Source organism: Musca domestica, unplaced genomic scaffold (genome assembly GCF_030504385.1).
Source record: "Musca domestica strain aabys unplaced genomic scaffold, Musca_domestica.polishedcontigs.V.1.1 196, whole genome shotgun sequence".
Classification (NCBI taxonomy): Eukaryota; Metazoa; Arthropoda; class Insecta; order Diptera; family Muscidae; genus Musca; species Musca domestica.
Window position 1 is genome coordinate 328,419 of NW_026712248.1, and position 27,499 is coordinate 355,917.

General features: G+C 32.9%; 1 protein-coding gene across 1 annotated transcript in view; it reads right to left on the reverse strand.

Moving 5' to 3' along the window:
* Window positions 1–23,008, reverse strand: part of LOC101889038 (disheveled-associated activator of morphogenesis 1) — a 94,390-nt gene extending 71,382 nt beyond the window's left edge. The window contains exon 1 of the mRNA XM_059121444.1: window positions 22,784–23,008. Coding sequence (XP_058977427.1) covers window positions 22,784–22,831 — 48 coding nt within the window. The 5' untranslated portion in view covers window positions 22,832–23,008. The remainder of the gene's footprint in view (window positions 1–22,783) is intronic.
* Between the last annotated feature and the right edge of the window lie 4,491 nt (window positions 23,009–27,499).

The following is a 27,499-nucleotide window of genomic DNA, read 5'->3' on the forward strand; positions in this document are numbered from 1 at the left end:
CCGACATGGGTGAGTGTCTTCGAGTGAGAGGTTTCTACGGTATTTCCACAGCTGACTCCCTCTTCCCTTACATAGAATCCACTGGCATTACCTCTGCTAAATCAGCCAGTATTTAAACTAAAGGTGACAAATCATAACTCACGTTTAGTTGCACTCGTTCTATGTCGGGTTTTTTCCTCCTCTTCTTGTGGTTAGATTATGAAATTCAAAATAACCTGATAGCCCAGATGGTCGGAAAAGGGGTAGGAGGAGGCAGACGAGGAGTTGCTGTGGAATATTTCATGTTGATTCTTTAGGGCCTGGGTTCTAGAGCGAGATGTGGTGTAACCACCATCATCGACAGCAGCAGTTCAACCATTGATTTGTGAATTCAAAAACGAAATTCTTGATGTAATGAATAGCCAAGTTAAACATGATATTCTTGTGGTTTTAACATTTACAACAAACACGAAGTTGAAGGGGAGGGAAAAAGAATTCTAAACTGAAATTCCATTGCAAAATGTTAACCGAAGAAATCAAGCGACTGCTGACAAGAACTAGATTCTGATTACAAAATAACAGCAACAAAGCGGAGATACAGTGGAAGCGGAATCAGGTGACAAGCGACAAGATTGGGTGAGGTATTGGAAATCACAAGAATAATTATTACAGATACAGTGGGACCCCCTAAGCAATGCTTCAAGCTTTCTCAATTAAGAGAACAGCTTTCCTTAAGCCTAAAGATCTCTTTATCCAGAAGAATTGTCCAAAATTCGATATTTCTCTTATGAGAGAGTATGGGAATACATCTCCTTGTCTGAGAGGCTTTACTGTTGGGTATCTCCTTATATCCGCTTCTTATGTAATCTTCCCCCTACAATACCTTAGCCGATCAATCATTTCTTTCTCATTTCTCTGATCTGCAACAATGGACGATTTTTATGTAATATTTTGACAGATTTTCAGGGTATTGTGTTTTCTCTTCTCCACCCTCTCTCTTTTCTTTATCTCCTCAATCCACAACAATTAATTGGAAAGCATTTAAAATTTATTGTAAATTTAACAAAAAAATACATTTTCGGTTACGCCAATTAATTAAAAAGCAATCCATTCGAGTGCAGCAATTATTAACGTCTTTCGCACTTTGGTGACAAACACAGGCACAGACATGAAAATGTCAAATAAAGTAAAAAAGCCAACCACTTTGGCTTGATCCGACTTGGTGAAGCCCTAAACAGAGAACTTTTCCTATAGAATTTTTTTTGTATAGAAAGAAATTAACTGTTTTCGTATCGAAAAAAAGTTCATTGGAATGAACTGTTTTCGTATCGAAATAAAGTTCATGGGCATGAACTGTTTTCGTATCGAAAAAAAGTTCATGGGCATGAACTGTTTTCGTATCGAAAAAAGTTCATGGGCATGAACTGTTTTCGTATAGAAAAAAGTTCATGGACATGAAATGTTTTCGTATCGGAAAAAAGTTCATGGACGTGAACTGTTTTCGTATCGAAAAAAAGTTCATGGGCATGAACTGTTTTCGTATCGAAAAAAAGTTCTTGTGCATGAACTGTTTTCGTATCGAAGAAAAGTTCATGGACATGAACTGTTTTCGTATCGAAAAAAAGTTCATGGACATGAACTGTTTTCGTATCGAAAAAAAGTTCATGGACATGAACTGTTTTCGTATCGAAAAAAAGTTCATGGACATGAACTGTTTTCGTATTGAAAAAAAGTTCATGGGAATAAATTGTTTTCGTATAGAAAAAAGTCTATCGTCGATGAACTGTTTTCGTATCGGAAAAAAGTTCATGGGCATGAACTGTTTTCGTATCGAAAAAAAGTTCATTGGCATGAACTGTTTTCGTATCGAAAAAAAGTTCGTGGAAATGAACTGTTTTCGTATCGAAAAAAAAGTTCATGGGCATGAACTGTTTTAGTATCGAAAAAAAGTTCATGGACATGAACTGTTTTCGTATCGAAAAAAAGTTCATGGGCATGATAAACTGTTTTCGTATAGAAAAATGTTCATCGTCAGAACTTTTTCCTATTGAAAAAAGTTCATCGGCTGAACTTTTTCGTATGATGAAGGAACTTTTTTAAATAAATATTTTTATTTACTGTCCACCTAGTTACCCATTGTAGGGTTGATCTTTTTTATTAATGAATAAAAAAGCCAACCTGCGTAAGCAATTAAAATAATTTTTATTATTATGATTATTAACATGATTGATTGGCCAGGTTACGTGTAAAACCAATTCATATTTTTTTCGGTGTTTACAGATGAACGGCCCGATACAAAAAAGGAGGTTGGACCTTTCACAAAAAAAGCAAAGAAGCTAAAAATAAACCAGTTAACATCGAAAAAATATTTTTTTATGTAATGCCGGACCTTTGTCCAAAAAAAAAAAAAAAAAAACAAAAAGAAACAAAAATTCGCACAAGACATATTTTTTTGTGGCATAGCCGATTTTTTTGTGGAGTGATAACACCTCCTTATCAACGTTTAAGAGCCAACAAAATTGGGGGGATATGCTGGCCATTAATAATGAACAATCAAAACAAAATGAATGGAATTTTGCTGCATGTTTTTGGAGGTAAAGGAGAAAAAAAAAAACAGACAAGCAATCCTTGTCTGGGGCAGCAAAAAATTGTTTTGATCTCTTGTCTTGGCTTATCTGCATTACCCTTTTTTTGGGATGACCACAATTAAGCTTGGGTTGGAGATCAATTTTTTTTTTGGATATAAACAATGAATCCCAAAAATTGATAATAATGCGACCATAAGCCATGCACAATTTCCGTTTTCAATTTGGCAGTTTTTGAAAAGTAGTTTTTTGGATGGGCGTATTAAAAAATGGCCACCAGCAGGAAAATATGGAAGTGGATTTAAATATTTTTTGAGAAAGAAAAAAATATTTTTTTCAAGTCCATTTCCAAATCATTCCAGAAATGCAAAACAAATTTTTAATGCCTTCCTCCCCACCCCGGTATTTAAAATTTATTTATACAATTTATCACCTCAATTCATTATCGATACAACCCACAATATGTTTTTATTTAATTTAACAACCCAAAAAAATAAAATAAATAAAAACACAGTTTATAAAAATAAAACTGCACTTTATTTGCCAACTGTTACATATGTGCATGCACCTACCAATCTGCCTACCTACCCACACCATTGCGGATAATGTCTTGAGACAAAGTTGTCTCAAAAGTGTGGCACCAAAGACGACAATAAAAAAAAAATGCAGACAACTTTAACTAAAGAAAGCAACGACATGTTCCAAATTGATTATAATAGCATGCAATGTGCGGGGGGAGGAGGAGACGGAGGAGAGGGCCTGGGTTGAAAGGAACAATGTTGAATGGAGCTGGTATGAAGGTGGCTTAAACACGCAGCACAATGGGTTGGTAAAAAAAAAAATCGTATAGAGAAAAGTCCATACAACGAACTTTTTTCTATGCGGAAAAGTTCATGGACATGAACTGTTTTCGTATCGGAAAAAAGTTCATGGACATGAACTGTTTTCGTATCGGAAAAAAGTTCATTCGGAATGAACTGTTTTCGTTTAGAAAAAAGTTCATGGACATGAACTGTTTTCGTATCGGAAAAAAGTTCATGGACATGAACTGTTTTCGTATAGAAAAAAGTTCATTCGGACATGAACTGTTTTCGTATAGAAAAAAGTTCATTCGGACATGAACTGTTTTCGTATAGAAAAAAGTTCATTCGGACATGAACTGTTTTCGTATAGAAAAAAGTTCATTCGGACATGAACTGTTTTCGTATAGAAAAAAGTTCATTCGGACATGAACTGTTTTCGTATAGAAAAAAGTTCATTCGGACATGAACTGTTTTCGTACAGAAAAAGTTCATTCGGACATGAACTGTTTTCGTATAGAAAAAAGTTCATTCGGACATGAACTGTTTTCGTATAGAAAAAAGTTCATTCGGACATGAACTGTTTTCGTATAGAAAAAGTTCATTCGGACATGAACTGTTTTCGTATAGAAAAAAGTTCATTCGGACATGAACTGTTTTCGTATAGAAAAAAGTTCATTCGGACATGAACTGTTTTCGTATAGAAAAAAGTTCATTCGGACATGAACTGTTTTCGTATAGAAAAAAGTTCATTCGGACATGAACTGTTTTCGTATAGAAAAAAGTTCATTCGGACATGAACTGTTTTCGTATAGAAAAAAGTTCATTCGGACATGAACTGTTTTCGTATAGAAAAAAGTTCATTCGGACATGAACTGTTTTCGTATAGAAAAAATACCATCGTCGATGAACTGTTTTCGTATAGAAAAAGTCCAACGTCGATGAACTGTTTTCGTATAGAAAAAAGTCCATCGTCGATGAACTGTTTTCGTATAGAAAAAAGTCCATCGTCGATGAACTGTTTTCGTATAGAAAACAGTCCATCGTCGATGAACTGTTTTCGTATAGAAAACAGTCCATCGTCGATGAACTGTTTTCGTATAGAAAACAGTCCATCGTCGATGAACTGTTTTCGTATAGAAAAAAGTCCATCGTCGATGAACTGTTTTCGTATAGAAAAAAGTCCATCGTCGATGAACTGTTTTCGTATAGAAAAAAGTCCATCGTCGATGAACTGTTTTCGTATAGAAAAAAGTCCATCGTCGATGAACTGTTTTCGTATAGAAAAAAGTCCATCGTCAATGAACTGTTTTCGTATAGAAAAAAGTCCATCGTCGATGAACTGTTTTCGTATAGAAAAAAGTCCATCGTCGATGAACTGTTTTCGTATAGAAAAAAGTCCATCGTCGATGAACTGTTTTCGTATAGAAAAAAGTCCATCGTCGATGAACTGTTTTCGTATAGAAAAAAGTCCATCGTCGATGAACTGTTTTCGTATAGAAAAAAGTCCATCGTCGATGAACTGTTTTCGTATAGAAAAAGTCCATCGTCGATGAACTGTTTTCGTATAGAAAAAGTCCATCGTCTATGAACTGTTTTGTATAGAACTGAACTGAACTTTTTTCTACACGAAAACAGTTCCTGGGATGAACTTTTTTTCAATACGAAAACAGTTTATGGGCTGAACTTTTTTCTGAACTATTTTTTCTACGAAAACAGTTCATGTCCATGAACTTTTTTCCGATACGAAAACAGTTCATGTCCATGAACTTTTTTCCGATACGAAAACAGTTCATGTCCATGAACTTTTTTTCTGATACGAAAACAGTTCATGTCCATGAACTTTTTCTATATGAAGTTATGGGCTGAACTTTTTTCAAACTTCTCCATCTCCAACCCATTGTACCTTACTTAGTAACATACCGCCGAAGTTATTTTCCACTTGTTATGGACTCTCTTTTTATATTTATTGACTCAAAATTGTTTTCTTTACACTGCCTGTCGTTTTTTTTTTTGTTAATTTTTTGTTTATGCGGATATTGCACAACAGTTTGTATTAAACAATTATTTACTTTCAACTTTAGGCCGGTGGAAGGAGCTTTGCAATAATGGCAAATGGAAGGTGGCAATTTTTTGGCGGCATTAAAACACAATCAAGTGGTGTCGGATAGGCGAATTGCAAGGTCATGTAAAAGCCTATTAAAGAGAGCTGATTTTCCTTTAGAAAAATAATTTTGTTATCCTTAAATTGCCAAGTTTCCGAACTCATAAATCCATAATTATGGGGTAAAGCAGGGGAAACTAATTTATTTTCATGGCTTAGAGAAACTTCACTGGACTTGCGGTGAAAAATAAACTAATAATACCCTTTATTAAGTTATTTGGTTCTATACACAGTAAAATCTGGCAGAGAAGATCCTTGGATTCGAGTCGCCATATTTTTTATATTTTTTTTAATATCTACCCCGGTTAAGACTTTTATTGGTCTTTTTTTCCAATATCTTTTCCCTTCAAAATTTTTGTAAATTTTTCAGCCTCATGTCATTTTTTAACAGTCCCCACTGTCGTTCAATATCATAGCGGTGAGTTAATGATTACAAGCCTCTAATGGCATTGGTAGCACTTCCTAAGCTTCTAAGATTTCAAGTGTAACGACGGCGACGTTAAGAAGTAACAGTTAAAAATTACTGGGCTGCCTGGCTTGTTCGTTGGCTAGCCTGTGCCTCATCAAGTACACCAGGGTAGGCGTAGTGGCCAAACAAAATCTATGTTTTCTAATAATAGAGCTGTGAAAACAACAACAACGAAAAACAAAAGCAAAAATTACAACATCATTTTGATAGGCTTATGGACTTGGGCCATAGAACCGCTAGAAATTCTCACAGCAAATACAGTTATCATCAGATTCTGCCAGAATCTAGATATTAAATTTATTGGCAAAATAATGGAGGAAAAAAAATTGCCAAGTAATGGAGATTTCAAAGATAGTGATTTTTTTTTACTTCCATGACTTTAAGCTGGTGTTGGGTTGAGGCTAAATTACCTTGGCGAATTTCCATTAAAAAAAAAAAAAAAAAGAAAAAAAAATAGGAATAAACAAGGGATGAACTTTTTTCTGATACGAAAACAGTTCATTGCAAATGAACTTTTTTCAGATACGAAAACAGTTCATTGCAAATGAACTTTTTTCTGATACGAAAACAGTTCATTGCAAATTAACATTTTTCCGATACGAAAACAGTTCATCCCAAATGAACTTTTTTCCGACACGAAAACAGATCATTCCAAATGAACTTTTTTCCGATACGAAAACAATTCATTCCAAATGAACTTTTTTCTATACGAAAACAGTTCATGCCCATGAACTTTTTTCTATACGAAAACAGTTCATGCCCATGAACTTTTTTCTATACGAAAACAGTTCATGCCCATGAACTTTTTTCTATACGAAAACAGTTCATGCCCATGAACTTTTTTCTATACGAAAACAGTTCATGCCCATGAACTTTTTTCTATACGAAAACAGTTCATGCCCATGAACTTTTTTCTATACGAAAACAGTTCATGCCCATGAACTTTTTTCTATATGAAAACAGTTCATGCCCATGAACTTTTTTCTATACGAAAACAGTTCATTCCAAATGAACTTTTTTCCGATACGAAAACAGTTCATTCCAAATGAACTTTTTTCCGATACGAAAACAGTTCATTCCAAATGAACTTTTTTCCGATACGAAAACAGTTCATTCCAAATGAACTTTTTTCTGATACGAAAACAGTTCATTCCAAATAAACGTTTTTCTGATACGAAAACAGTTCATTCCAAATGAACTCTTTTCCGATACGAAAACAGTTTTTTCCGATACGAAAACAGTTCAATCCAAATGAACTTTTTTCTATACGAAAACAGTTCATTCCAATGAACTTTTTGAACTTATCTATAGAAAAAAAAATTATCCGAACAAATCTTTAGTTTTTCCTTGACAAAACTATTTCAGTTCAAGTTCAAATCTATTTCGACAAAAAAAGAGAAAAACAAAACGATTTCCCATTCCAAAGTCATGGCCAAATATGATGAACCTTTGGGATTTGGCTTTTTGATCTCTTCCCCTTTTCCGCTTTGGTTTTAGTTTTCTTTTTGATGATGCCGCTGTTGCTTATCAATTGGCGGCATATATTCAAACTAAGCCAATATTTTGATTCAATAAAAAAAATCGAAACAAAGTCAATGTTAATTGGCAATTAATAGAAATTGTTTGGTTGCGTAAAACTGAAAGATTTAAAGCCGTTCGTTTGAAGATTAAACAAAACCCGAAGCGCAAATATGCGATAGGCGAGAAAAAATGTAAAAATTTCCACCACCACAGCCGTCGATGATGAAGAAGATTAGCGTGTATTGTATTGAAATTGAATTGAATTTGAAATCTTGGTTTTATTTTTGTTTATTTGATATATCTCCGGCTAAGTGTTTTATTGTTTCATGATTTGTTTGAATTTGATTTCGAACTGCATTTTTGGTGTAATTATGTAAATTTATTTGTTCGATTTTAACACATCGTTTTCATGTTTATTTATATATTTTTTTGTTTGCATTTTGTTTCTACAATTTTTTTTTTTTGGTTTTTTATTTTTTAATATGCGGAAAATGTTGTAAGTCTAATGAATATTTTGTGGCCATAAGTTAATAACCGTTTAAATGAATTATATTTTTTTAATTTTGGGGGGGAGAAAGTTTCTTGTTTGTCGATGAATTTTGGAGAAAAGAAATTTTTAAAATTTTAATTTTTTACTTGTAAGGGAAGTCTGTGTTTTTAGTTTTGGCAAAAAAATATAATGAAATAAAAATAAATAAATAAATAAATCCAACAAGATTAGATTATAAATTAATGGTTTATATTATTTCCCAAAGAGATTTAATAATTGTTAGAAATTTGTAGGGTTTGTTTCTTAAGTCTTTTGTTTTAAAAATTCTCTCTATGAAATATTGTTGTTGGAGAGGAAGAGAAAGAGATGTGTATTTTTCCAGCGGAAATAAAAAAGATATTGATTGGGAGAATTTAAGAGTCTATGAATAAATGAAGTTTGTTTCTTAAGTCTTTTGTATTAAAATATTCCATTAGGAACTCTTGTTAACAGGGAGTGTGGATAATATTCTCTTAGAGAGGAAAAGAAAGAGAGAAAGGAATCACAGTTATGAAAATCACGTTCGTTGTTTAAGTCTTTCGTTTTACAATTCTCCGTTGGAGACTCTCAATGAGATTAAATATTCTCAGGGAGAAAAGTTGATTGGTTGCTTAAATCTCATTTTTAAAATTTTCCTTAGCATCCATGATTTCCATATCTTCTTAATGAAAACAACGAGTTTAACAAAGAGAGAGAGAGAGAGTTCTTTACATATATTGCCGTAAAATTATTTTCAAAAAAAATCCTGTTCGTGTCTTAAGTCTTTTGATTGAAATATCATGAAAAAAGAATTTGTATGATGTTCTCCATCCTCTCTCTCCCTCTTTCTCTCTATTCCAAGAGAAATGTAAACACATTCTCAATCAGAGAAATATTGTGAGAAATTTAAAATTCTATGAGATAATCATGTTCGTTGCTTAAGTCTTTCGTTTAAATCCCCTTTGGAAACGAAGGTTTCATATCGACAAAAGAACATGTTCAAAAAGAAGATATCTCTTTACAAATACTAACATGAAAATGTTATCAATGTTTATTTTGACTTGCGTTATGATTATTCAAACTGTTGACCGTATATGAGGGAAGGTTTTGAAGGAGTGAGCCAATATTGTCCATTTTGTAGCTGACATAATTCTGATATAAATATTATAACGTGCCAGATTTGGAATATATCGATATGAGAGATGGGATAATCTGTGGAAAATGCTAAAATGTAAGTGAGATATCCGCGGAAGTGGACCAACGTCTGATTTATGCAAATAATTGTCAATCAAAATTTTATTTATTTTATTTTTTCTGGGTCGAGTTACCAGAAGGAGTAGCTTGATATCTATGATTTTTACACCAAACATTGCATCAGTGAAAATATTGGGGTGACTCAAAATTTGAAGCTAATCAAACTTTTGACCCCTTTGTAGGGTGGGTACCACAAGGAGTGGGTCGATATCTCCCATCTTCACAACAAATCTTGTGTTAGTCGAAATATTGGATTGCATGAAGGGAAGAATGAATTGGATCTTCATTTCGCATTTTTCGAAGGGATAGAATTATTCAAAATTTTGACTCCTCTGTGGGGGAAGTACTAGAAGGAGTGAACCATAATTTCTAAATTTTTTTTTCAAATTTTAATGAATGAAAGCCAATAAAAAAATGTCGGAAATAGCGTCAAATTTTAGAATAAGTTTAGATTTGTTCGAATTGGTTACCTTTGGCACGAATTATGGCCTCCAAACGGCCAACACGCTGCCCGAATGTTGGTTGCTCTGCGGTATTTTGGCCCATTCCCGGCGAAGCGCTTGCTTGAGGTGATCGACACTTTGGTATTTTTTAGTGCCAACCTTGCTATCCAAAATGCTCCAGATACAATAGTCCAACGGATTGGTATCCGGAGATTTTGGTGGCCACTAGGAATGGAAATGAAGCGAGGAACCTCATTTTGTAACTATTCTTGGGTGGCGCGTGCTGAGTGAGATGGGCGATGGGTGGCGGATGGAATGCGACGCTGCCCGATTGTTGCTCTGCGGTATTTTGGCCCATTCCCGGCGAAGCGCTTGCTTAAGGTGATTGACACTTTGGTATTTTTTTAGTGGGAACCAGACACAATAGTCCAACGGATTGGTATCCGGAGATTTTGGTGGCCATTGTGCGCTGGAAATGAAGAGAGGAACCGCATTTTGTAACCACTCCAGCGTGGCGCGTGCTGAGTCCTGTTGGAATGTCCAAGGTCTGTGGCCAAAAAGTTTGCCTGCCCAAGGCTTTAATGAACCCTTCAGAATACTTTCGCAATAATATTCGGCATTTTTTTTTTTTGATGCCACGGTCGATTAATACGAGCGGAGAGCGACCATCGGCTGTTGTGGTGACCAACATCTTCACCATGGCCGGCACTTGAATTCTGGTAGCCAACCGAAGGTGAACATTTTCTGCTGACCTCTTTGGCAAGTAAGCTTCGATCATTTTGTTTGTTTACAAACTGCTGGACAACGAATATTTTTTCATCGGAGAACGGAGAAAATCCAATTCGGCAGTTCACCACTTTCGGCCAAGCGAAGCAGCTCTTTAGTTCTTTTTAGTCTATTTTCTTTCTCATTTCGTTGCGGTGTAAGTTCTTGCACTTTTTGGAATTTTAATGGCTTTACCCCGCCCAATCTCATTTTTCAATGGCTTTGCCGAATGGAATATTGCGATATATTCAGCTCACGAGCCATTTTTCAGCCACTACGATGCGGGCTTCGATCAAGTCGGTTCTTTACTTTACGAACCATTTCTGCTGATGTTGCTTTTTTCTTCCGTCCACTTCCTTGACGTCGGGCTTCACTACCGGGTAACGAGCGATGGTACGAGACACAAAAGATTTATTCACATTTAAATGCTGGAGTGCTCTAACGATAGCCACTTGTGGTTCTCCAGCAAAATATAAAGAAATCGCACTATCACGCTTGAATTCCATCACGAATAACTTTTTTTCCTGAAAATTCTCACCAAAATGCTTTTGTACGCTTGTAAATAATTTAATAAGCTGTCACTGGAATAATTTTAATAGCTATCGGACGTGCGGCTTAGAGATGATAGCAATCTGAATTAGGTTGCAGTTTTATTCATCTCACCCTGTATTTTACACACCATAACGCCATAGCCATAACCCTTACCGTATCAATACCAATTGAATTTTGGTTTAAGGTTATGAATATTGCTACGGCGATGTTGGATGTCACGTCTAACTGAACCTTTAATGTTCGAAATATTCTGTACTCTCTTTCTATTTCCTCCTCTCTCTCTCTCTCTCTCTCTCAGAGACATTTATTTTTATAGACAAACTCCGTAACATTTATGTCGTTTCTTAAGTCTTTTGATTTTAACATCTCGGAATGTTCTAAATATTCTAATGTCACTTTCTCTCTCTCTCTCTTTCTTTCTTTCTCAGAGACAATGGAGCATTATTTCCATTGACAAAAAATCCATAGCATTCAAGTGGTGGTCTATAGGGTACTCTTATACAACTGCCACCTAGTTTTTTCTTTTTCCCCTCTCTCTCCCTCTCTTTCCCACTCTCTTTTTCTTAAGTATCACAATCAAAAATAATGTGTAATTAAAAAAAATACATATTTAAAATTATTATCAACACGTTACCGCATAATTTGTTTACACCCAAAAGTAATTTGTTAATTTTGGAACGTTGGGCAAAGCCACGACAAGCCAAGCCAAGCAACGCAACGTCATCGTGTGGTCTATGCAGGAAGCGGAACAACTTTTTGGCTAAATACCTGTAATTTTTTTCGGGTTGACGTTACTTTATTGGCGTTTTTTTTTTTTTTTTGAAATATTGAAATTGGTTGCATTTGGGTGGATGGATGGTTGGATGGATGGACAGACAGCTACTTCAACCAAATTTGGTTCAGTGGAGTAAGAGTCTGCCTACCTGTTTGTTTGGTGGTTTATTATTTTTTTGTGCAGACCATATTTGGTGGCAAGTGGCCAAAACAAAACAAAAACTCGCTTTTCGAACATTTTAACGCTTGATTTGTTATGAAAACAAAGCTCAGGATTTTGGGGGGGGGGGGGGGGGGGGGTGGAATAATTAAAAATCACATGCCATTATTGTTCAATTAATTGAAATATTTTAATTGGGTTATAATTTAATTTAAATTAATTTATAACAAATTTCTAAGCAATATTTTCTTTAATGTGGCTGAAAGTAGCCGAAGAGGCTCTTCTATGGAATTTCCATATTTTTTTTTTATTTATATAAATTTTATATAATTCTCATTTAAGCCAAACCCCCTTCAAATCCCAAACACGTGTAAATCTATTCATTCATTCACAAAATTTTTGTTACAAAAATTCGGTTACGTTCTATTTAACTTTGCTTTAGTTTTTGTTTTCGGCTGGTTTCGGGCATTTGACTTTGGCAAATGCATATTTTTTTCTCCTCGCTTCGTCGTACCTTGCCGGGTAAGGGAAACATTGGCTTTCAGGCCAAGTCACAAAAATAATAATAAATGACATAAAGAAAATCTGACACACATACGCACACCGTTTGACAGCACCATAAACACACTGACACACAATAACGTTTATGGTTGAGGGGCAGAAATAATAAATCTATGAAGAAATTACAACTGATATACATATATGTTAAAGAGACAACATATTAACATATAATCATTATAATTATGATTATCATAATGATCATTATCATTATCATCATTATGATAATGGTGATTATAATAATTGTTTTCTAGCAAAACTAATGTAAAATACCTGTGAAATGAATTGCCTAGAAGTCAGAAGACATGTATGTGAATGTGTGTGTGTTTACGTTTCTATGTCACCATTTGGCCTTTTAAGGAAATTAGGCCGTTTGCCATTGAGTTTTCTTTGCATTAGCAGACATTTATAAAATTATTAATTTTTATTATTACCAGCTATTGGCATACATTCTACTTCCGTTGTAGGCAATGGCATGTAAAGACTAGAGGTGGTAACAGAAAAATAAATTCTTAAGTAACTCTATTCAATGAAATTAACAAAATATTTACTAGAAAAGATATATAGAATTTTTTTATTTTTTTTTTATAAAAAAATTAATATGAAAAATAAAAATCATTTCTTATATTTCTATCAAAAATTGCCTCTCTATATGACTGTTGCCAAAATGCCAAATTTCAGACAATTATGTATCGAAAAATCTTCTAAATTCAATTTTTGTTGGGGAAAAAACAAAAAACCAAACTCTTATACTGTAAATGGATACTGTTATGCAGTGAAAAACTGCCTAAAATGTTAAAGGAATAAATATAAATTTTCTTAAAAAAAGATGAAAAATAAAAATTATTTCTTATTTTTCTATCAAAAATTGCCGCTCAATATAACTGTTATACAAACACAATGCAGAAAAATTAAGACAATTATGCATCGAAAATTCTTCTAAAATCAATTTTTGTTGGGGAAAGGGCAAAAAACCAAACTGTTATACTGTAAATGGTAACTGTTATACAATGAAAATTTTGATATTTAGACTTCTATATACAGAAAAATGTTTTGAAAATCATTTTTGTTGGGGAAAGGCAAAAAAATCAAACTCTTATACAGTAAATGGAAATTGTTATACAATGATAAACTGTCTAAATGGTTTTTAAGAGAATATATAAAAAAATAAATTTAAAAAATATAAAAATTATTTCTTATTTTTCTATCAAAAATTGCCTCTCCTTATAACTGTTATACAAACAAAATGCCGAATTTCAGGCAATTATGCATCGACAAAATGTAAAAAAGGGAATTATTATATTATAAATGGAAACTGTTATACAAAGAAAACTTTGATTTTTTGACTTCCATGTACAGAAAAATGCTCTAAAACCCATTTTTGTTGAGGAAAAAGCAAAAAACCAAACTGTTATACTGTAAATGGAAACTGTTATACGATGGAAAAACTTCCTAAAATGAATGAATAAATAAAACTTTATATTTAAAAAAGATGAAAAATAAAAATTCTTATTTTTCTATCAAAAATTGCCGCTCAATATAACTGTTATACAATAAAGAATGCTCATTTTTAGACCCTTATATGCAGAAAAAGGTTTTGAAATAAAGTTCTGATTGAGGAAAAGACTTCTCATACTGAAAAAGTCTTTCAAATAAATTTTTGATTCGGAAAAACCTAAAAACAAAACAGTTATATTGTGCATGGAAACTGTTATACAAGAAAAACGCGGATTTGAGGCCTTCTATATGCAGAAAAAGGCTTTTAAATATATTTTTGATTCGGAAAAAGCCAAAAACATAACTGTTATACTATACATGGAAGCTGTTATACAAAAAGGCTAATTTCTAGACTCCAATATGCAGAAAAATGCTTTGAAATGCATTTTTGATGAAGGAAAAGCAAAAACACAAAACTGTTATACTATACATGGGAACTGCTTATTTTTAGAGCCAAATTTGCAAAAAAGGCTTTTAAATAAATTTTTGGTTGGGGAATGTCTAAAAACAAAACTGTTATACTGTACAAGAAAACTGTTATACAATAAAAACTCAAATTTTTGACTCTTACATGCCTAAAAAGTCCTTGAAATAAATTTTTGATAAAGGAAAAGCTAAAAAAAATGTATAACAGTATCCAGTTTCTTCATATAACAGTTTTATGGGACAAATTTTAGTTTTTTCTTAATTTTTGTCGTTTGTGAAGAGTCAGTCGCAATATTTGTTTTATGTTAATGCTTAACAGTAAAATTGTCAAAGTATAACAGTTTTATAAGTAGTATAACAGTTTTCTTCATAGTATAACAATGCTAAAAAACACATTTTTAACGCTTTTATAAATTTAAATCACTTGTTCACATGTTTTATAAATGTTATTGGAAGCATTTAAGCAGTATAACAGTTATCCATTTTTTATTTTCCATCTTCTAACTGCATAATATCCAAACTTTTTTTTAAAAAAATATCGTTTTATAGTTCTCAAATCCGAACAAAGCTGTAAAACAAAAAAACCTAAAATTTTTGTAATTTTTGTAAACCCAACAATTTTTGTAAATAAGTAAAATTTTTTGTCTGTATAACAGTGAGGTTCTTGTTTTTATAACAGTTTCATGAACCAATTTTAGTTCTATGTTAACAGCCTATGGAAATAGTTGTGTATGGCAGCTTTAATAGCAAAATTTCCACAGTATAGCACTTTTATGGTTAGTATAACAGTTTTTTTTGATGTGTATAACAGCTTTAGAAAACCTAATTTTCTCAAATTTTTCAATATAAATCCTATTTTAATGCATACCAGCTTTGAAAAGTGATTTTTCCTTTTTATATAACACTTATATAGGCATTATAACAGTTTTCTTGGTGTGTATAATAGTTTTGGAAAATCCATATTTTTCTCAAATTTATCTATTTAAATCACTTTACCATGCATAACAGCTTTGATAAGTAACTTTTTAAGTGACTTTTATATAACACTTATATTAGTAGTGTGTATAACAGTTTTGAAAAAATCCATTTTTCTCCAATTTAAAGATTAAAATCACTTTTCCATGCATAACAGCTTTGATAAGTGATTTTTCCTTTATATTTAACACTTATATTGGTAGTATAACACTTTTTGTGTATAACAGTTTTGTAAAGTCCCATTTTTCTCAAACTTCTCAATATAAATCACTTCTAATGCTTACCAGCTTTGATAATTGTTTTTTCCTTTTTATGTAACACTTACTTTGGTAGTATAACAGTTTTCTTTGTGTGTATAACAGTTTTGGAAAATCCCATTTTTCTCAAACTTCTCTATATAAATCACTTTTCCATGCATAACAACTTTGATAAGTGATTTTTCTTTTCTAAATATCACCTATATAGTAGTAGTATAACAATTTTCTTGGTGTGTATAACAGTTTTAAAAAATTACATTTTTCTCAAATTTATAGACTTAAATCAATTTTCCTTGAATAACAGCTTTGATAAGTGATGTTTCCTTTTTATAAAACATTTATATTGGTAGTATAACAGTTTTCTTGGTGTGTATAACAGTTTTGAAAAATTCCTTTTTTCTCAAATTTATCGATTTAAATCACTTTTCCATGCATAACAGCTTTGAGATGTGATTTTTTTCTCAGTATAACAGTTTTGAAAATCAATTTTTTCTTTATTTTTTATTAAACAAAATTTTTTTACAAATATATCATTCTCTTCTTTTGTGAAGAGTACAACTTGATAATGTAAAGAGAGGTATAGAGAGTGACAGGAAAACTTAAGGATTGATTGTTTGGCTGTTACTGCAAACAAAAGACTTAAGACACAAACATTAATTTTCGATCAATAGAAACTAAGTTATAACAAAGTATTTTTAAGTTGTTGTTATTTTTTTAACAACAATAGTTCTTTAATTAGAAAATAACACCTCTTTCTCGGAGAAGAGGTCGTTGTTGAGTTGGAATGGGCACCCCATATGAAAAATGACTCGGAATTGAATAGAGAGTTGTGGACATTTTTCTTCCAATACAAAAAAAAAAAAAAAAAAAAAAAAAAAAAAACCAATATTCAACTAGAAAACAGAACTAGATATTATTTTTTTTAGTTTGTCTATAAACAAAATTTCTTTTTCTCAAAATACAAAAAAAAAAATCCAAAACTTTTTCCCCCCTTAAAAGGTAGCAATTTTTTTCGAATGTTTATTTAATTTATGGTTTGTTTATATTATTAACAAATATTGTTTACGGAAATATTTGTTGTTGTTGTTGTGAAATTTATAGAAATTTCTCAACGGAACTTGATAAAGATAATAGGAAAAAGTGCTACATGTTAAAGTTTGTGGTAGGTTTCCAGTGGTTCTTCCCCTCCCACAAGCGGCTGGCGCTGCCTCTTTCACACGCCAATTAGTAATTCATTTAGCATACAGCCTTTGTTAAGGCAGTAGTGACACTATCTTCTGGCACTTGCACTTACTCGCAGAGCGTTGTCACATCCACCATACGCACATATACATACACACGCTCATGTGGAGCTTAGCAATTTAGTTGGTCATTGGGTGATATCGTCGTCCCCAAGTTGGGGAGAAAAAAACATCGATAAAAAGGCAACAAAATATTGTCAACCATTACTTTCTAAAATTTTCGAGTGTGTGTGTCTTCTGTTGGATTTTAATTTTGTATTAAAGAAATTGCAATTTGAAAACAGCTATTGATTTTTTTGTTTTTGTAATTTTTATTGCGCTCATAAAAGTGATTTTTTTGGGCACTTCATACGCTTTGCGACAAGCTTTGGGTTTGACAGATTGGCTGTGTAATAAAATAAGTTATTTGAAATCATAGAGTGGAATTTTTGGTGGAATTTTTTCAGAGCCAAAAGGAATTGTTTTCTATGGAGAAAGTCTCCTTAGAGGCTTGAGACATTTTTTTCAATAGAAAAAATCTTCTCAAAGGCCTTAAGATTTTTTCTAAAAAGAAAAAACTTACCTCAGTGACCTGAGATTTTTTTTCTATAGAAAAAACTTACCTCAATGGGCTCAGGAATTTTTTCTATAGAAGAAATTTACCTCGGAGACCTCAGGAATTTTTTCTATAGAAAAAATTGACCTCAGTGACCTGGGGATTTTTTTTCTATAGAAAAAACTTACCTCAGTGACCTGAGGAATTTTTTTCTATAGAAAAAACTTACCTCAGTGACCTGAGGAATTTTTTTCTATAGAAAAAACTTACCTCAGTGACCTGAGGAATTTTTTTCTATAGAAAAAACTTACCTCAGTGACCTGAGGAATTTTTTTCTATAGAAAAAACTTACCTCAGTGACCTGAGGAATTTTTTTCTATAGAAAAAACTTACCTCAGTGACCTGAGGAATTTTTTTCTATAGAAAAAACTTACCTCAGTGACCTGAGGAATTTTTTTCTATAGAAAAAACTTACCTCAGTGTCCTGAGGAATTTTTTTCTATAGAAAAAACTTACCTCAGTGTCCTGAGGAATTTTTTTCTATAGAAAAAACTTAACTTAGTGTCCTGAGGAATTTTTTTCTATAGAAAAAACTCACCTCAGTGACCTGAGGATTTTTTTCTATAGAAAAAAACTCACTTCAGCGGCCTGAGGAATTTTTTTCTATAGAAAAAACTCACCTCAGTGACCTGAGGAATTTTTTTCTATAGAAAAAAACTCACCTCAGTGACCTGAGGAATTTTTTTCTATAGAAAAAAACTCACCTCAGTGACCTGAGGAATTTTTTTCTATAGAAAAAAACTCACCTCAGTGACCTGAGGAATTTATTTCTATAGAAAAAAACTCACCTCAGTGACCTGAGGAATTTTTTTCTATAGAAAAAAACTCACCTCAGTGACCTGAGGAATTTTTTTCTATAGAAAAAAACTCACCTCAGTGACCTGAGGAATTTTTTTCTATAGAAAAAAACTCACCTCAGTGACCTGAGGAATTTTTTTCTATAGAAAAAAACTCACCTCAGTGACCTGAGGAATTTTTTTCTATAGAAAAAACTTACCTCAGTGACCTGAGGAATTTTTTTCTATAGAAAAAACTTACCTCAGTGACCTGAGGAATTTTTTTCTATAGAAAAAACTTACCTCAGTGACCTGAGGAATTTTTTTCTATAGAAAAAACTTACCTCAGTGACCTGAGGAATTTTTTTCTATAGAAAAAACTTACCTCAGTGACCTGAGGAATTTTTTTCTATAGAAAAAACTCATCTCAGTGGCCAGAGGAATTTTTTTCTATAGAAAAAACTCACCTCAGTGGCCAGAGGAATTTTTTTCTATAGAAAAAACTCACCTCGGTGGCCTGAGGAATTTTTTTCTATAGAAAAAACTCACCTCAGTGGCCTGAGGAATTTTTTTCTATAGAAAAAACTCACCTCAGTGGCCTGAGGAATTTTTTCTATAGAAAAAACTCACCTCAGTAGCCTGAGGAATTTTTTTTCTATAGAAAAAACTTACCTCAGTGATCTGAGAGATTTTTTCTATAGCAAAAACTTACCTCAGTGACCTGAGGAATTTTTTCTATAGAAAAAACTTACCTCAGTGACCTGAGGAATTTTTTTCTATAGAAAAAACTTACCTCAGTGGCCTGAGGAATTTTTTTCTGTAGAAAAAACTTACTCCAATGAGCTGAGGAATTTTTTCTGTAGAAAAAACTTACCCCAGTGGCCCGAGGATTTTTTTTTTATTTTCCATTCTTTTCTGGCATACATGTCGTGTTCTAGAGACAACTTTTTTAAGATTTATTAACTACATACTTCTTGGTTAATAAATCAATTACGATTTACAAGATAGAACAGCAACTGCAACAACAACCACATGGCAGTAATCCTGCTAACCTCACAGCAAAGGAAAAAAACGTACTGGACTTTTTTCTTTCCAAACAAATGCAAAACAATTATTATTTGTTATGGCACACATTTTCTCTTGGCCAAAGAGAGAGAGAGAGAGAGGGATGGGGGCATCAACATGTAAATGCCGGTTTCAAACTCAACTTGCAAGACCAGAATCTTTGAAAACCCCTCCATGACTTATGTAACCTCATTTCCATAATACCGAAAGAAATATAAACCAGCCACCCGGCATGGCATTACTTCACCAGTTCCACTTATGGCCGTTCATCTGTGCATCTGTAGCTTTGGCTGTGTTTGAGCCAAGCTGTGCTTGAATTAAGACAATGCAAGCCACCGCCACCATTGGCTGGCCTGGCCTGGCCACCAATCACCATTTGACCAAAATAGAAAAGTCCATTCGGAATGAGAATGGGAGAATTGAAAAAAACAATGTTTTTTTTTTTTTTTTGGTTTCCAGTTCATCAGACAAATGTTGCTGCCGTTGCTGCTGCTGCAGCAGCCAATCGACATTCAAATGGAGATAAGCCAATGAACATGGTCACCACCAGTCTTGGGTTTATGGCTGGTGGTTGTGAGGTCTGTTCAAGGCATGAAAACCATGATCCGAGGTATTAGAAAAATGGGGAAAATATGGGGGAGATATGAAATATTTTATTGAGAAAAAAAAGAACCCACAGGGGCTTCGAAATATTTTTCAAAAAAAAAAAAAAAACAAAAAACAAAAACATCCTCAATGAGGTACATTTTTCACCCATGCCTCAAATTTTTTTTAACGGAAAAACATACTACCCTGTGCTCCCTTTTATTCTTTCCGATATAACGGATGTCTCAAAGATTTTTTTTTATAAAATTTTTTAAAAAACTGATGTTTAAAAAAAAGCTTTGATTCGGATTTTTTTTTTCTGAAAAAAAATTACATTGATGAGGCGTATGATTTTTTTTTTTTTTTAATCGTCGCTTTTTAGGGTTTCGGATTTTTCCTGTGGAAAAATCTCCTTTCTGAAGTCTTGTAATTTGTTTTGTAGAGAAAACTTTCTCACTGAGCTCTCCCAATTATATATCATCTTCTTAAAGAGATCTCGGTATACTATTTCTCTTTCCCAGAACTTTCCAAACCTCCCTCCTAGATTTTAGAAAAAAGACCTCAGATGTTTTTTTTTTTTTGAAGTTTCTGGTTAAACTTGGCTTGAGGTTTTCGATTTAAATATTGCCGTACAAGAATGGTGCAGGCTCATATTATTTGTTGGAAAATCTATAGAAAAAAATCTCCAATAGAAGTTTGGCGCTCAGCTTCTTTTTCCTACCGAATAGTTTGTTGTTATTGGTGTTTTTTTTTTATTGAAATATGTTAATAAGGTTACATAACTGTTTTTTCTTTTGTTGGCACACATAAACGAAGAAAAATTGATAAGAATACAACAAAGAAGCTGGATTGCAACACCACCACGAAAGCAGATACTCGGCTGCCATGGCAAAGGGGGACAGTGGCCAGTTGGCAGTAAATCGCTTGTGGCACACATGGAACTAGCCATCCATTCATCTTTGCTTTGCCTCGATGACAAGCTTGCCTTGTTAGACCTTTAATGATTTATAGTTTGCATTTTTTACAATCACAATATTGGCCGAAGTTCTGAAACCCCCCTGAGCACTTTCACCTCTTTATTTAAAATTTTGAAAGAGATTTTTTATTTTTGTTTCGCAAAGTGGGAAACGAGAACAAAACATAAATATTAAATATTTAGATCGAAACCCCAGGTCATGGGGCTTGAATAGCCATAAGGGAAAGTGGATTTCTGTTAACTAAGTTCTATGAGCTGTCAATTCAAAAAATTCAGTTCTCATTTAATAGAAAATTTTCTATAGAAACCCATAAATCCTCTGTTCTCTAAAGATTGAATGGAAATAATTTCAATATAACAAAAATCAGGAAATTCTCCGTGAACTGAGGTGAATTATTTGTATAGAAAAAATTTCTCAGGCCACTGAGGTGGATTTTTTCTATAGAAAAAACTCCTCAGGCCACTGAGGTGGGTTTTTGTATAGAAAACAACTTTCTCAGGTCACTGAGGTGGATTTTTTCTATAGAGAAAATTTTCAGGCCACTGAGGTGAGTTTTTTCTATAGAAAAAAAAAATTCCTCAGGCCACTGAGGTGAGTTTTTTCTATAAAAAAAAATCCTAAGGCCACTGAGGTGAGTTTTTTCTATAGAAAAAATTTCTTGGGCCTCTAAAGTGAGGTTTTTCTATAGAAAAAAAATCCTCAGGTCGCTGAGGTAAGTTCTTTCTATAGAAAAAAAAATCCTCAGACCACTGAGGTGGTTTTTTTATAGAAAAAAATTCCTCTGGCCACTGAGGTGTTTTTTTAAAGAAAAAAAAATCCTCAGGCCACTGAGGTGAGTTTTTTCTATAGAAAAAAGTTCCTCAGGCCACTGAGGTGACTTTTTTCTATAGAAAAAAATTCCTCAGGCCACTGAGGTGGCTTTTTTCTATAGAAAAAAATTCCTCAGGCCACTGAGGTGGCTTTTTTCTATAGAAAAAATTCCTCAGGCCACTGAGGTGGCTTTTTTTCTATAGAAAAAAATTCCTCAGGCCCCTGAGGCAAGTTTTTTCTATAGAAAAAAATTCCTCAGGCCACTGAGGTGGGTTTTTTTATAGAAAAAAATTCCTCAGGCCACTGAGGCAAGTTTTTTCTATAGAAAAAAATTCCTCAGGCCACTGAGGTGGGTTTTTTCTATAGAAAAAAATTCCTCAGGCCACTGAGGTGGGTTTTTTCTATAGAAAAAAATTCCTCAGGCCACTGAGGTGGGTTTTTTCTATAGAAAAAATTCCTCAGGCCACTGAGGTGGGTTTTTTCTATAGAAAAAAATTCCTCAGGCCACTGAGGTGGGTTTTTTCTATAGAAAAAAATTCCTCAGGCCACTGAGGTGGGTTTTTTCTATAGAAAAAAATTCCTCAGGCCACTGAGGTGGGTTTTTTTTATAGAAAAAAATTCCTCAGGCCACTGAGGTGGGTTTTTTCTATAGAAAAAAATTCCTCAGGCCACTGAGGTGGGTTTTTTCTATAGAAAAAAATTCCTCAGGCCACTGAGGTGGGTTTTTTCTATAGAAAAAAATTCCTCAGGCCACTGAGGTGGGTTTTTTCTATAGAAAAAAATTCCTCAGGCCACTGAGGTGGGTTTTTTCTATAGAAAAAAATTCCTCAGGCCACTGAGGTGGGTTTTTTCTATAGAAAAAAATTCCTCAGGCCATTGAGGCAAGTTTTTTCTATAGAAAAAAATTACTCAGGCCATTGAGGTAAATTTTCTCAGGAAAAAATCTCAAATTTGAATTTTCCCAAAGAAATTAGAATTTATAAAAAAAATTGTCCCCATGGACGTAGAATTGTATGTCCTTTCAGTTTTCTCTAAACGTAAACTTACCGTATTCAATTTCTCCATCAGCGTAGACATTTGATTTTTCGAACACATTTTGCTGGCTGTGTGGTGTTAAAACTTGTAGAAAATCCAAAAAACGTTGAGGAAATGAATATCCAAAAATAAATATTTTTTTGTTGTTTTAAAAACAATCCATGACAATTATGGACGAATGGGAATTTTTGACACAATTTTCAAATACATTTTATTTTCAATTTATTTGTTTTTTTTTTTCAAAAATATTTTTTCAAATCTGTTTGTGTTTTTTATCGCACTGATAACAATTTCTCTTTGTGGGGGAAAACGAAACAACAACACTTAATTATTTATGCAAACTATGGAGACAAAATATGCAGGCGTAGATGTTGTTGGGAAGAGTCCATGGGGTTTAGACCAGTTTTATGTTTCGATTTGTTGGGGTAAAAAAGTAAAATTGATATTTTGCATAAATTTCTGGTTGTTAAGTCTTCTTAACTTTCATTTAAATTGGAATTTATTTGTTTCTATGATTTTTGGAATTTTATTTTATTTATAAGGTAATTTAAATTCCAGTACAATATTTGCATTTACTAATAGGTGTCATTTTTGGGGGGTAATTTTATGGTTGGGAATATTTGCATATTTTTAGATTTTTTTTTCAAAAATTTGCACAAAAATGAAAGTCTAGTTTGAATTTTATTTTAAAATTTTTTTTCTAATTTTTTTAAGAACAGAAATTATTATGCCATCTTTTATGGGGCCATCAAATCTATGGGGTTTCATACCCTATGTTGACTGCGTTAGAAGTTTTTTTTTTGAAAATGTATTATTTTTGAATTTTTACTATATTTAATTTTTCCAAATATTTATTTGTCCATTTTTTTAATATTTTCAAAATTTTCACATTTTTGTTTTTTTTTTATTTTTTATGAAAATATATTTTTTAATTATTTTTTGTTTATTTTATTTTTTTAATAATTTTTTCTATGGAAATATCCATATATATTTATTTTTTTATTTTATTTTCGTATTTCGTTAAAGTCCCGTTTTCTTGCGTAGTTGCAGAAAAAAATAAACAATCAAGCTTTATATACTTTAGCTTTCAAGCGCGTTCACATCAACGAAACGTGCACTAAGCTCGACGTTTAAAGACGTTATGAATACCTTGGTCAGACTTAAAGACACTCTTGGTGTCTGGCTGGCTACCTAATGTAATCTCCACACACACACACACACACACACAATCTCCCAGCACTCAACAGATATGTCTCGCAGAAACCGCAAAACAAAACCCCAACACAACAACCTTTAATGCACATTAAAATGAAACCCCAAGTAGCAGCCAATCACACACACACACAAACGTACAGCAACAGCTTAACAGGCCCCCAACCGTTTCTCAACATAAATACTTGCACACACACACACGCACACATGACGGAAAACAGGTGCTTTGGCATTAGCAAAGAGTGTTAAGTTGCAAGTGGGCAATAATACCACAACCACAATGAACGCATAAACACAAAAACAAAACCTGAAAAAGAGTTAATGAGCAACGGAAAAGAGCATAGTTTTCCAATAGAGTGAAGCTCTCAGGGTAACCAACATGAGCATAACACAACAACCAGCCGGCTTCTTGCAACAGAAGGTTGTCAACAATGTATAAGAAAAAATATGTCTGAGAAAAGCATTGCAAATATTTGAGAAGAGACAAGAGACACAACACCCCATCTACCCACACCAACAAAAACAAATAAAGCATAACACAGGCTCCCAATCTCAGCACACATTACCACCCCCACCTCCCACACAGCAACACACAACACCATAACAAATAACAGGAGAAAAAAGTCTCCCAATCTCAGCAATTCACCTCCCACACCTCCCCCTCCCAAAACACACACAACACCAAACAAAAACAAAACACAGACTCCCAATCTCCCTCCCACTATTCACCATTCGTTACACACACACAACACCATAACAAACCTCTTTGAGAGCACACAAATATTTACCTTTATTAATTACTAATTACTCCATGCTCTGAGAGTCATCTCAGCAATGAAGAGCCAAAGAGATCCAAATGCCTCCCATAATAAAACTCTTATTCTCTTTGCTCCACATCTTAGCAACTCTTTGGTTTTTTCATGATTTGCAATTATGTTGTTTTTGATTTGCAAAAGTGCAAAGGTGTGTGTGTGAATATGTGAGCGTAAGGGAGATAGGGTCTTTATTATTTTAGGCACAACCGTTTACATTTAAAACATACTTTCTTTGTAATTTAACGCTTGTCTGAAGGTGTTTTATGTAAAATAGGCAATGTTTTTTAAGGGAAGTTCTTTGAAAAAAGATAGATAAGAAAGTAAAAAGGCAGATTCTAATTTCATATTTAAAAAGGAGAAGATCTGAAAGGGATGAATTTATAATGAAGATGCGAGTAACTGACTGATTTTTTTATTTTTTTTGATATGTAATGGAAATAGGTGTATCCATTCTTTGGTGACTTTTAATAAAATTTGATCATGAATATTTTTGTTTTTGACATCATCCTTCCAAAAGTATACTTTCTTAGAGGTATTTTCATAAACTGCCTATTTAATATATAAACATTTCTTTTAAGTTTTTTTTTAAGATTAGATTTTTACGTCTTCTTGAACCCACAGTAGAATTTCATAACAAATCATTTTATTGAAAATTTGACTTGGTACGATCCAATTTGAGGGAGTATTTAATCATATTTTGTGTATTCAAGGGGTCTACTCGAAAAACGCCATGAAAAAATTTGATTAAAAAAATAGCGAATATTTTGGACTTTTTTTCTAGGAATATTGATTAAAATATTTTTTGATACACAATGGAAATATTGATTTCCATTCTTTAGTGACTTATAGTGAAATTTGATGAGGAATATTTTTGTCTTTGACGTCATCCTTCTAAAATGATGTTTTGTTGGGGATTTTTGCATAAACTCGTATGGAGTAGGACTTTAAGCCTACAATGTGTTTTTAATATATTTTCATTCCAGGCGTTTAGGTAAGATTTTGACTTTTGACGTCTTCTAGGACCAGTAGTAGAATTTCATGACAAATAATTTTGTAGAATATTTTGACTTGCTACGATGCCGTTTAAAAGGAGTTTCTACGCATATATAAATAAAAGTACCAAAAAGACCCCTTCGGAGACTTGCTTGAGGATTTCTTTTCTTTTGGAACTTATAGCGAAATTTCATGGAGAACATTTTGGTCTTTGGCGTCATTCTTCTAAAATAATGCTTTGTTGGAGATATTTGCATAAACTCACTAAAATACGACTTTTATATATTTTTATGCAGATTTTAATAAAAAGACCAAAAAGGCCCATAAGGTGACTTCCTTTAGGGTTTATTTTCTTTTGGAACTTATAGCGAAATTTCATGGAGAACATTTTTGTCTTTGACGTCATTCTTTTAAAATGTTGATTTGTTGGAGATTTTTGCATAAACTCACTAAAGTACGACTTTAACCCTTAAATGTGTTTTTTATATTTTTCATTCTGGCGTTTAGGTAAGATTTAGGCTTTGGATGTCTTTTGGGACCCATAGTAGATTTTTATGTTAAATAATTTTGTAGAATAATTTGACTTGCTACGATCCCATTTCAAGAGAGTTTTTATCCATAATTTCAAATAAGGCCCAAAAAGACCCCTTTGTTGACTCGATTGAGGGTTTCATTTCTTTGGTAACTTATAATAAAATTTGATGGAGAATATTTTTGTCTTTGACGTCCTCCTTCTAAAATGATGCTTTGTTGGGGATTTTTGCATAAACTCCCACAAAGTACGGCTTTAACCCTAAAATGTGTTTTTTTATATATTTTCATTCCTGGCGTTTAGGTAAGATTTAGGCTTTGGATGTCTTTTGGGACCCATAGTAGAATTTTATGTTAAATAATTCTGTAGAATAATTTGACTTGCTACGATGCCGTTTAAAGGGAGTTTTAACGCACATATAAATAAAAGTACTAAAAGACCCCTTCGGTGATCTGCTTGGGGGTTGCATTTATTTTGGAACTTGTAGCGAAATTTTATGGAGAACATTTTTGTCTTTGACGTCATTTTTCCAAAATGATGCTTTGTTGGAGATATTTGCATAAACTCACTAAAATACGACTTTAACCCTAAAATGTGTTTTTAATATATTTTCATTCTGGCGTTTAGGTAAGATTTAGGCTTTGGATGTCTTTTGGAACCCATAGTAGAATTTTATGTTAAATAATTTTGTAGAATAATTTGATTGGCTACAATCCCATTTTAAGGGATTTTTTGAACATTTTTTCAAAAAAGGCCCAAAAAGACCCCTTTGTTGACTGGATTGACGGTTTCCTTTCTTTGGTAACTTATAATAAAATTTGATGGAGAATATTTTTGCCATTGACGCCCTCCTTCTAAAATGATGCTTTATTGGTGAAATTTGTACAGAATCCCACAATGTACGACTTTAACCCTAAAATGTGTTTTTAATGCATTTTCATTCTAGCGTTTATGTAAGGCTTAGACTTTTGACGTCATCTAGGACCTTTGGTTGAATTTCATGAAAAATAATTTTGTAGAATATTTTGACTTGCTACGTTCCCATTTTAAAGGAGTTTTTATCCATAATTTCAAAAAAGGACCAAAAAGACCCATTTTTGACTCGCTATAGGGGTTTCTTTCTTCGGTGACTTATAGTAAAATTTAATGAAGAATATTTTTGCCTTTGACGTCATT